General features: G+C 43.3%; 1 protein-coding gene across 2 annotated transcripts in view; it reads left to right on the top strand.

Annotated features, from left to right (window-relative positions):
* Positions 1 to 12,239, top strand: part of LOC108696016 (GDNF family receptor alpha-1) — an 89,153-nt gene that overhangs the window by 50,560 nt on the left and 26,354 nt on the right. For both annotated transcript variants that reach the window (XM_018224991.2, XM_018224990.2), the window contains exon 4: positions 10,261 to 10,597. In XM_018224991.2, the coding sequence (XP_018080480.1) occupies positions 10,261 to 10,597 (337 nt within the window). The remainder of the gene's footprint in view (positions 1 to 10,260; positions 10,598 to 12,239) is intronic.

Genomic DNA, 12,239 nt, shown 5'->3' with positions numbered 1-12,239 from the left:
AGAGAAAGGGACAGACACAATGACAGTTACACAGAACTATAAACCCAGTGAGAATGAGGAATGAATGGATATTGGGAAGTTGTATCAGGAGTCAGAAGCAGCAGTGCAGAGAAAGGGACAGACACAATGACAGTTACACAGAACTATAATCCCAGTGAGAATGAGGAATGAATGGATATTGGGAAGTTGTATCAGGAGTCAGAAGCAGCAGTGCAAAGAAGAGAAAGGGACAGACACAATGACAGTTACACAGAACTATAAACCCAGTGAGAATGAGGAATGAATGGATATTGGGAAGTTGTATCAGGAGTCAGAAGCAGCAGTGCAGAGAAGAGAAAGGGACAGACACAATGACAGTTACACAGAACTATAAACCCAGTTGAGAATGAGGAATGAATGGATATTGGGAAGTTGTATCAGGAGTCAGAAGCAGCAGTGCAGAGAAAGGGACAGACACAATGACAGTTACACAGAACTATAAACCCAGTGAGAATGAGGAATGAATGGATATTGGGAAGTTGTATCAGGAGTCAGAAGCAGCAGTGCAGAGAAGAGAAAGGGACAGACACAATGACAGTTACACAGAACTATAAACCCAGTGAGAATGAGGAATGAATGGATATTGGGAAGTTGTATCAGGAGTCAGAAGCAGCAGTGCAGAGAAGAGAAAGGGACAGACACAATGACAGTTACACAGAACTAAAAACCCAGTGAGAATGAGGAATGAATGGATATTGGGAAGTTGTATCAGGAGTCAGAAGCAGCAGTGCAGAGAAAGGGACAGACACAATGACAGTTACACAGAACTATAAACCCAGTGAGAATGAGGAATGAATGGATATTGGGAAGTTGTATCAGGAGTCAGAAGCAGCAGTGCAGAGAAAGGGACAGACACAATGACAGTTACACAGAACTATAAACCCAGTGAGAATGAGGAATGAATGGATATTGGGAAGTTGTATCAGGAGTCAGAAGCAGCAGTGCAGAGAAGAGAAAGGGACAGACACAATGACAGGTCAGCTATATGATGTGTCTCTGAACGTGTCAGTGCGACTATAACACTCACATTATAATGAATGATTAAAAAGCTGATGGTTCTTGGAAGGTCGGGCAGAGCAGTTGGGGCAGCAGGTCCTTATCAGCCGCTGTTGTTACTCATATTATTAATTGAAGCAGCAGCAGCAGGGGGTCATTGTTACAATGTTCTTTATTAACTCATGTTCACACTGCCAGGGATTGATCAGAGGAAGCAACTTACATCACAGAACTACAACTCCCATGATCCTCTCCCTGGTTTAATTCACAAACGGATTACACTGACTATGTGTGTCTTAGCTCTGCTCTTATCTCCCCACTCACACGTATCTGGGAAATGTTACTGCAGTTTTATCTATTTTACCAATTCCAAAGGAAAACGAATATAAAATATCTGCAGGGATGATTAATGATCACTGACAGCGAGAGGCTTCTGGGCTGCTCCATAATTCTGCTCCATGTGTTGCACCTCAGGGACCTGTTACAGAGCTGTCTCTATCTGTCTCTCTCTCCTTGTCTCTCACTTTCTCTCTCACTCCCTCTCTGTCGCTCTCTCTCTCTTACTTTCTCTCTCACTCTCTCTCTGTCTCTTAATTTCTCTCTCGCTCCCTCTCTGTCTCTCACTTTCTCTCTCACGCCCTCTCTCACTCTCTCTCTGTCTCTCTCTCTGTCTCTCACTCTCTCTCTGTCTCTCACTTTCTCTCTCACCCTCTCTCTGTTTCTCACTCCCTCTCTGTCTCTCACACTTTCTCTCTGTCTCTTACTTTCTCTCTCGCTCCCTCTCTGTCTCTCACTTTCTCTCTCTCTGTCTCTCACTCTCTCTCTGTCTCTCACTTTCTCTCTCACTCCCTCTCTGTCTCTCACTCTCTCACTCTGTCTCTCACTCTCTCTCTCTGTCTCTCTCTCTGTCTCTCACTTTCTCTCTCACTCCCTCTCTGTCTCTCACTCTCTCTCTCTGTCTCTCACTTTCTCTGTCTCTCACTTTCTCTCTCACTCCCTCTCTCACTCTCTCTCTGTCTCTCTCTCTGTCTCTCACTTTCTCTCTCACTCCCTCTCTGTCTCTCACTCTCTCACTCTGTCTCTCACTCTCTCTCTGTCTCTCTCTCTGTCTCTCACTTTCTCTCTCACTTCCTCTCTGTCTCTCACTCTCTCTCTGTCTCTCACTTTCTCTCTCACTCACTTTCTGTCTCTCACCCTCTCTCTGTTTCTCACTCCCTCTCTGTCTCTCCCTCTCTCTCTCACACTTTCTCTCTGTCTTTTACTTTCTCTCTCGCTCCCTCTCTGTCTCTCACTTTCTCTCTCTCTGTCTCTCACTCTCTCTCTGTCTCTCACTTTCTCTCTCACTCCCTCTCTGTCTCTCACTCTCTCTCTCTCTCTCTGTCTCTCACTTTCTCTGTCTCTCACTTTCTCTCTCACTTCCTCTCTGTCTCTCACTCTCTCTCTGTCTCTCACTTTCTCTCTCACTGCCTCTCTGTCTCTCACTTTCTCTCTCACTCACTTTCTGTTTCTCACTCTCTCTCTGTTTCTCACTCCCGCTCTGTCTCTCCCTCTCTCTTACACTTTCTCTCTGTCTCTTACTTTCTCTCTCACTCTCTCTCTGTCTCTCACTTTCTCTCTCACTCCCTCTCTGTCTCTCACTCTCTTTCACTACTTCCCTCTCGCAGATACATTCACACTATCTCTTTCCTTGTCTATGGCTCTTTTTATCTCTATCTCAAATCCAATCTCTATTTCTGTAGGGAAATGAGAACTTCCATTACCATTGTCTCTGCCTCTTCCTCCCACTCTCTGCAATTTAACCCTATAAATATTTTTGACCCTGACATCTCCTGCCCTTGTCTCTCTTAGTTTTCCCCACAGTGAGTGTTACACTTATGTTCTTATATAATACACTTATATTATTTATAACACACTTATATTGTATCTGAATTTATACATCAGGTGCTGAATGATCCAGTATTGGTTCCATTTGCCATTTTATTTTACTCCACTATGTTGTCGGTGGAGTAACGCAGACGCATTTAATTTCTCCGTATTCATTTCAGTAGAATGACTGGGGATTACTCCATTAGGGAAATTCTATCCCGATGTTTAGCAGCTGTGTGTGATCTGCATGACATACAAAGCTCCTCATATGAAATATAATCAGAGCTATAGTGAATATTTATCGTATGTACCTCACTATCTGCTCCTCAGAGGGGCTTGACTTACACATTAATGTATAGGGTTCTGCCAATCGACAGCATAAAAAATCATCACATGTAATTGAAGAATCCATAAAAAAGCCCCAATCTTCCAACATTTCCCACCCCAAGTCGATATCACTGATACTCTTAAAGGCAAACTGCATAAAGATAAAATGAAATGATAAAATAATCTGTATTTCTAATGCTGTGACAGAATGCTTGGAACACTCACTTTGTCTTTGTTGTGAACTGAAGTTCAGCTTGCGGACAAAAAATCCCTCTCTAAAATAAAGTTTCAGTGGGGTTTTGCCCTAAACTTGTAACATTTAAGGAGCTGTTTTAAAAAACAAAAATCAATCTCAGTCATAAAAAAACTTACATTTCCATGTACTCAGCTGAGCCTAAAATACCGGGAAGTGGAAAAAGCTGTGAAGTGATAATTTAGTAATAACAGTTTTTAGCATTTTTATTATCACTGCTGGTAAATAAATGATATGAAACCAGTGATAAAGATAGAAAGGATCAACATAACGTGTTACATGGGCAGAGTATGAAAAAGTGCAAATAAATTGCTTTTATCTTATTCTCATCTGCTGAATCACTGAACCCCAACTGGTACCCACACTATATATATATTTATATACACAGGGACTATTGTATATACAATGACTTAACCCAATGTTTCTATATATCTGTAACCTTGTTATGAGCTAAGGGGGCCCAGTCTGAAGGTCAGTTAGGGGGAGATTTGGGGTGAGTGTTTATTTGTGCCCTGGGTACCCCTGGAACTATAACAGGGTGACTGTTACCCCAATGTTTCTATATATGTGTAACCTTGTTATGAGCTAAGGGGGCCCAGTCTGAAGGTCAGTTAGGGGGAGATTTGGGGTGAGTGTTTATTTGTACCCTGGGTACCCCTGGAACTATAGCAGGGTGACACCCCAATGTTTCTATATATCTGTAACCTTGTTATGAGCTAAGGGGGCCCAGTCTGAAGGTCAGTTAGGGGGAGATTTGGGGTGAGTGCTTATTTGTACCCTGGGTACCCCTGGAACTATAGCAGGGTGACACCCCAATGTCTCTATATATCTGTAACCTTGTTATGAGCTAAGGGGGCCCAGTCTGAAGGTCAGTTAGGGGGAGATTTGGGGTGAGTGCTTATTTGTGCCCTGGGTACCCCTTTAACTATAGCAGGGTGACTGTTACCCCAATGTTTCTATATATCTGTAACCTTGTTATGAGCTAAGGGGCCCAGTCTGAAGGCCAGTTTAGGGGAGATTTGGGGTGAGTGCTTATTTGTACCCTCGGTACCCCTGGAACTATAGCAGGGTGACACCCCAATGTTTCTATCTATCTGTAACCTTGTTATGAGCTAAGGGGGCCCAGTCTGAAGGCCAGTTAGGAGGAGATTAGGGTGAGTGCTTATTTGTACCCTGGTTACCCCTGGAACTATAGCAGGGAGACACCCCAATGTTTCTATATATCTGTAACCTTGTTATGAGCTAAGGGGGCCCAGTCTGAAGGCCAGTTAGGGGGAGATTTGGGGTGAGTGTTTATTTGTACCCTGGGTACCCCTGGAACTATAGCAGGGTGACACCCCAATGTTTCTATATATCTCTAACCTTGTTATGAGCTAAGGGGGCCCAGTCTGAAGGTCAGTTAGGGGGAGATTTGGGGTGAGTGTTTATTTGTACCCTGGGTACCCCTGGAACTATAGCAGGGAGACACCCCAATGTTTCTATATATCTGTAACCTTGTTATGAGCTAAGGGGGCCCAGTCTGAAGGCCAGTTAGGGGGAGATTTGGGGTGAGTGTTATTTGTACCCTGGGTACCCCTGGAACTATAGCAGGGTGACACCCCAATGTTTCTATATATCTGTAACCTTGTTATGAGCTAAGGGGACCCAGTCTGAAGGTCAGTTAGGGGGAGATTTGGGGTGAGTGTTTATTTGTACCCTGGGTACCCCTGGAACTATAGCAGGGAGACACCCCAATGTTTCTATATATCTGTAACCTTGTTATGAGCTAAGGGGGCCCAGTCTGAAGGTCAGTTAGGGCGAGATTTAGGGTGAGTGATTATTTGTACCCTGGGTACCCCTGGAACTATAGCAGGGTGACACCCCAATGTTTCTATATATCTGTAACCTTGTTATGAGCTAAGGGGGCCCAGTCTGAAGGTCAGTTAGGGGGAGATTTGGGGTGAGTGATTATTTGTACCCTGGGTACCCCTGGAACTATAGCAGGGTGACACCCCAATGTTTCTATATATCTGTAACCTTGTTATGAGCTAAGGGGGCCCAGTCTGAAGGTCAGTTAGGGGGAGATTTGGGGTGAGTGATTATTTGTACCCTGGGTACCCCTGGAACTATAGCAGGGTGACACCCCAATGTTTCTATATATCTGTAACCTTGTTATGAGCTAAAGGGGCTGAGGCTGAAAGTTGAGAAACTCAAGTGTACAACATGCATATATAAAAATATAATTATACTGTATATCAGACCGCGTGGTGTATATTTAGAAGAGGAGATTCATTGCAATTAGTCAATACTTTGATCATTGAGGTTGTTGTTCTGTAACCAAGCGACTCTCTGGTACCTGCAATAAAAAGCTGGAGCTGAAGTGGATTCTGAAGAGGGGAAATTAGGGCCAAGATAATTATTTCTCTGCAGATCACTAGCAAAGATCTAATGAAACCATACATTTCCTCTTCTGTGAGTTTTAAATTGAAGAAAAGAAGTTGCAGCCAAACATTTAATTATTCTGCAAATTCAAATTATTTCTTATGAGCCGCACTTTACAGACAACGCTCACGGCTTTGCAGATAAGTGTTACTAATAATTGGCTTAATAGCGACTGATTAGATGAAAGGAGTGAGGGGGCACCTGAGTTTGCTTTTTCTGCAGAACAATTGTGGGATAATGATGTTGACTTGTGTCCTGTTGTATAAGGAGGCAGCTGCTGTAGAACCTCTTTGCATCGTATTTTAATGTTTAAATAGCAGAATAGCTATGGGGGGGGACATATCCTTACTGATAAAGGTTCTACATCAGAAAAATGAGATTTGACTAATTCTTGCCAGGAAAAAGAACTGTTTTGTACCAGCAGTTGTTAGTAGGAAGACTGGGGCAATAAGTTGTAGTAAGGCATGATGAAGACAGCAGGGCAATATGGAGAGGGTAGAACAAAATGGTAACAGGTGGACATGAGGGCAAAGTTGACTGCTAGTCAATACAAAAACTATGGAAAGATTGAGACAGTAGGCCAAGATGGAGACAGTAGGGCAAGATGGAGACAGTAGGGCAAGATGTAGACAGTATGACAAGATGGAGACTGTAGAGCAAGATGGGGAAAGTAGGCCAAGATAGGGAAAGTAGGGCAAGATGGAGACAATGGGGCATGATGGAGACATTAGGACAAGATGGATACAGTAGGGCAAGATGGAGACAGTAGGGCAAGATGGAGACAGTAGGACAACATGGAGAAAGAAGGTCAAGATGGGGACAATGGGGAAAGATGGAGACAGTAGGACAAGATGGAGACAGTAGGGCAAGATGGAGGCAATGGGGCAAAATGGAGACAGTAGGGCAAGCCATAGACAGTAGAACAAGAGGGAGACAGTAAGGCATGATGGAGGCAGTAGATCAAGTCAAATACAGTTGGGCAAGACAAAGGCAGTAGGACAAGATGGAGACAGTAGTGTATGATGGAGACAGTGGGCAAGCCATATACAGTAGAACAAGAGGGAGACAGTAGTGCATGGAGACAGTAGGACAAGATGGAGACAGTAGGCCAAGTCAAAAACAGTATGACAAGATAGAGACAATGGGGCATTGATGGAGACAGTATGGCAAGACATATACAGTAGGACAAGATGGAGACAGTAGGGCAAGATGGAGACAGTAGGACAAGATGGAGACAGTAGGGCAAGACAAAGATAGTAGGGCAAGACAAAGACAGTAGGGCAAGATGGAGACAGTAGGGCAAGATAAAGACAGCAGGACAACATGGAGACAGTAGGACAAGATGGAGACAGTAGGGCAAGATAAAGACAGCAGGACAACATGGAGACAGTAGTGCAAAACAAATATAGTAGAGCAAGACAAAGACAGTAGGACAAGATGATACAGTAGGGCATAATAAAGACAGTAGGGCAAGACAAAGACAGTAGGGCAAGATGGAGACAGTAAGACAAGAGGATGACAGTAGGACAAGATGGAGAAAGTACGGCAAGACAAAGACAGTAGGAGAAGATGGAAACAATAGGGCAAGATGGAAAGACAATTGAATAAGATGGAGATGGTAGCGTATGATGAAGACAGTAAGGCAAGATGGAGACAGTAGGGCAAGATGAAAATCACCAGTAAATCAAAGAGCATTGTTCTCAAAGGAGCAACATCGCAAAAAAATGGCTGCTGCCTTCCCGCAGGACAGAAACCATTCTGAGAGTAACAAGGAGTATAAAGTAATACAGACAGATGTGAGTGCATCTATATTTAATTCAGGGTTATTATACTAGTGAATAGCTCTCCCAACCTAAGTGCTATTCCTTCAGGAATGTGATGCAATGCTTATGTCACACGGCGGATTATGATAAATGATGCAAAGAGCTGGGAGAGAGAACTCGCTCACGTTATTCCTTGATAAATGGCACACGTGGAAGCTCCTTTCAGCCCTGATTGTGTCTCTGATCATGAGGAAGTGTCTAACAAGCTGTGATATCATTTATTACATTCCGCCCGCTAAAGGAACGACTAAAATATCCAAGTTTCCCGGAAAACACAATGGAAAAAAACCTCGTCTTTTGGTTACAAGTCCTTGTCCGATGGCGGAACATTGTAATTGGCTCGCGCGTTGTTTGCCTTACTGGCAATAGTAATTATGTAATTACTCAAATTACACACTAATTAGTGTTCGCTGCGAATATCCTATAACTATGTACCCTGCAGATTGCTCCGTAATTATAGAGATTTCGGCATTTCTGTGTGGAATTGAACCGCTGAAGTTGCTGACGGCACTGCATTTTGTTGATGGAGTGTTCTGTGGGGGTATTTTACCCTTTAACTCCTTCCATGGTGACAGGGCCCAGCAACATCATCTATCCGGCCCTAATGACCTAATATGGTTGAAAAGTCAATTGGAAAAAAGGACATTTCCCACTGACAATATAGTGAGAAATAACTTTATTATTGGATGCGATCTGGGTCCTACTTGCCAAGGCCTATCTGCATCTAATTATTGTAAAACAGGACCCTGGGTAATTGGTTCTGTGGTGGGGCCCTAGGAGCTTAGTTCTAGTGCAGGTTGACCCAAAACCTGTAGTTAGCCATGGGTTGACCACCGGTTGGGTTGGGTGTGAGTTAGACTGGAGAAGTACCCCCCTCCATTAGATTCCATGGAAAACCATCCGCATTTTTAGTAAGAACCACTATGTATTTAGATTTAACTAAAAAGTGAATCTCCAATGGCCCTAGACGTCTCATGCCTTATAGGCACTTAATGCATGGAAAGAGCATGAAGGTCCCCTTTTAAGAGTATTGTTGAGACTTGTTGAGGTCAGTTCATTTTAATTGGGTAAGAAATGAAAGCAAAGATCTGATTGGTTGCTACAGGTAACTGCATAGAGCTGGATAGCAACTGTGTTAGTCAATTAGCCCCCTTGGCCCTGGTTCACTTTCCAGTGTGCCAAAATTCAACATTTAGGAAGTTCTAGGGCACAACAGGGGTAATCTATAAATGAAGCAGACACCACAATTGCATGGAGTTTTTGGAGGTATAAGGATCCCATTGGGGTACTGACTGATAAGCAGCTTCCCCAGTGTTGGGCTGGGGCATTGTCGGCCTACTGGGACTGCAACCAACAGGGTCCTCCCCCCAAAGTACCACTTACCTCTTTCTTTTTCCTTAACTTTGAGGAGGCAGTCAATCAGGGGAGTGGGCCTCGGTTTGCGAAGACCAGGGTCCACTAAGTTTTCTACGGTGTCCTGTCAGCCCAGTCCGACCCTGAGCTTCTCAAAGTTTAGGAATCCCCAAAATGGCTAGTATCTTCTAGTACACCAATTAGCACAATTATGGCCTCAATGTTTAGGGATACCATAATGAATAGAATCTTCTAGTACACCAATGGGTACAATTATGGCCCCAATGTATAGGGATACCATAATGACTAGTATCTTCTAGTACACCAATGGGTACAATTATGGCCCCAATGTATAGGGATCCCCAAATTACTTTTATCTTCTAGTAAACCAATTGACACAATTATGGCCTCAAAGTTTGGGGATACCATAATGCAGCAGTGCCCATACTTTACTAATGTGAGGTCTACTTTTCGTGATATTGTCCCATTATGATTTACCTCCATAAAAGCATTATTAGGATTCTGTTCCATGGAAAATATTACTTAAATATTGATTTATAAGAAAGTGTATATTGCTGTATTTCTTCTGTAACCATAACATAATAAATATCTGAATGGAAAGCATGAAACAGGAAGGTGATTTAGTCAATTTGTTTGTTGACAGTGTCTTGAGATCTACTGATCACCAACTAAAGGTCTACTGGTAGATCCCGATCTACCATTTGGGCACCCCTGCCTTAATGACTAGTATCTTCTAGTAGACCAATGGGCACAATTGTGGCCTCAAAGTTTAGGGATACCATAATGACTAGTATCTTCTAGTACACCAATTGGCACAATTATGGCCTCAAAGTTTAGGGAAACCATAATGACTAGTATCTTCTAGTACACGAATGGGTACAATTATGGCCCCAATGTATAGGGATCGCCCAAATGACTTTTATCTTCTAGTAAATTGGCCTAATTATGGCCTCAATGTTTGGGGATGCCATAATGACTAGTAACTTCTATTACACCAATGGGCACAATTATGGTCCCATCAGGTTCCACCTTTTTACATCCAAGCAGAGCCCTGACAAATCTTTACCCCACCCACTGCCCTAAGATTTAGAGCATTTCTGATTGGTGAACATCTAAAAAAAAATCGAATCTGATATTTTTTTTCTTGTTGTATTTCTGCAGAGCCCATAATCCCCAGAGGGAACGATTGCCTAGACGCAGCGAAAGCGTGTAACCTGGATGACACGTGTAAAAAGTACCGCTCGGCCTACATAAACCCCTGTACCAACAGCATGTCCAACGAGGTCTGCAATCGGCGCAAGTGCCACAAAGCTCTCAGGCAGTTCTTTGATAAAGTGCCGGCCAAGCACAGCTATGGGATGTTATTCTGCTCATGTAAGGACGTGGCCTGCACAGAGAGGAGGCGCCAGACCATTGTACCTCTCTGCTCGTATGAGGAGAAGGAGAAACCCAACTGCCTGAATTTGCAGGAGACGTGTAAAACAAACTACATCTGCAGGTGAGTCCCCTTCTAACAAACATTAAATGGACAATATCATCATTTATCATTGATGCCTGGGGTCATTAGAGCAATGCCAGAAGATCTCAGTATGGTAGAAGTTACCTTTAAACTGTCAAAACACACAATTTTTCAACACATTTGTCAACCTTTTGCACAAATAATTTATAATCAGCTTATAAATAATGCTCAAAAATCAAAAGTAGCTAGAAGGAGTAAGTGAGGAGATATAGACTGCTAACAGTAGGACTATGTGGCAAACCTTAAGCATGTTAACTACAGTATGGCTTCATAAGAGGAAGATGGCAACTGTTGACAGTAGGGCAAGATGGAGACAGTAGAGTGAGATGGAAACAGTAGAGTAAGAGGGAGAGTGTAGGGGAAGGTGGAAACAGTAGGGTATAAAAGATACTGTAGGACAAGGTGGAGAAAATAGGACACGATGTTCACAGCAGGGTAACTGAGTTAGTTGGATAGAACAGTAGGGCAAGATGAAGACAGTAGGACAAGATGGAGACACCAGGGCAAGATGGAGATGATACAGCAAGATGGAGGCAGTAGGATGAGACAGAGATAGTAGGGCAAGATGGAGTCAGTGGGGCAAGACGGAGACAGTAGGGCAAGATGGAGACAGCAGGGTATGATGGAGATGATAGCACAACATGGAGACAGTAGCAGAAAATGGAGACAGTAGGACAAGATGTAGATAGTAGGGCAAGATTTAGACATTAGGACAAGATGGAGACAGTAGGACAAGATGGAGACAGTAGGGCAAGAAGGAGACAGTAGAGCAAGATGGAGACAGTAGGGCAAAATGCAGACAGTAGGTATGGAAACAGTAGGACAAGATGTAGATAGTGCCTAACGATGGTGGCAGTAGGAAAAGAAGGAGACAGCAGGACAAGATGGAGACAGTAGGGCAAGATGGAGACAGTAGGGCAAGATGGAGACAGTAGGACAAGATGGAGACAGTAGGGCAAGATGGAGACAGAAGGACAATATGGAGACAGTAGAACAACAAAGAGACAGTAGAACAATATGGAGACAGAAGGACAACATGGAGACAGTAGGGCAAGATGGAGACAGTAGGGCAAGATGGAGACAGTAGGACAAGATGGAGACAGTAGGACAATATGGAGACAGTAGGACAAGATGGAGACAGTAGAGCAAGATGGAGACAGTAGAACAATTTGGAGACAATAGGACAAGATGGAGACAGTACCTAAAGATGGTGACAGTAGAACAAGATGGAGACAGTAGGAAGATAGTAATTAATTTATAAGTGTTGCCCAACTTGTAGCCTTTCCATACGCTGCACCATCAAATACAGTTGATGATATGTGACCCATGTGCTGATAAACCTCCTCACCATTGGGTCTTCATGTATCTTGTATCACTCGTGCATTTTGAAAGCAATAGGAGTAACACTTGATCAATATGCTCTAGTAGATGCCGTTGAGTCTGGAGCTTTATTTACACCTAATATATCAGCTTGTGCCGGTGTGAAGTCATTTCTTATCATTACCAGATGTGATTCCTCATATTGATCCTGCCCAGAGAATAGAAAACACATGTGGGGAAGGATGACAGATGTCACGGGTGAATGTCAGCCTCTAGGGATCGTGCTCAATACCATCACCAA

The sequence above is a fragment of the Xenopus laevis genome, chromosome 7L (assembly GCF_017654675.1).
Source record: "Xenopus laevis strain J_2021 chromosome 7L, Xenopus_laevis_v10.1, whole genome shotgun sequence".
NCBI classification, from domain to species: Eukaryota; Metazoa; Chordata; class Amphibia; order Anura; family Pipidae; genus Xenopus; species Xenopus laevis.
Note: the sequence above shows the minus strand (reverse complement) of the source record. Positions and strands in the feature narration are given on the sequence as shown.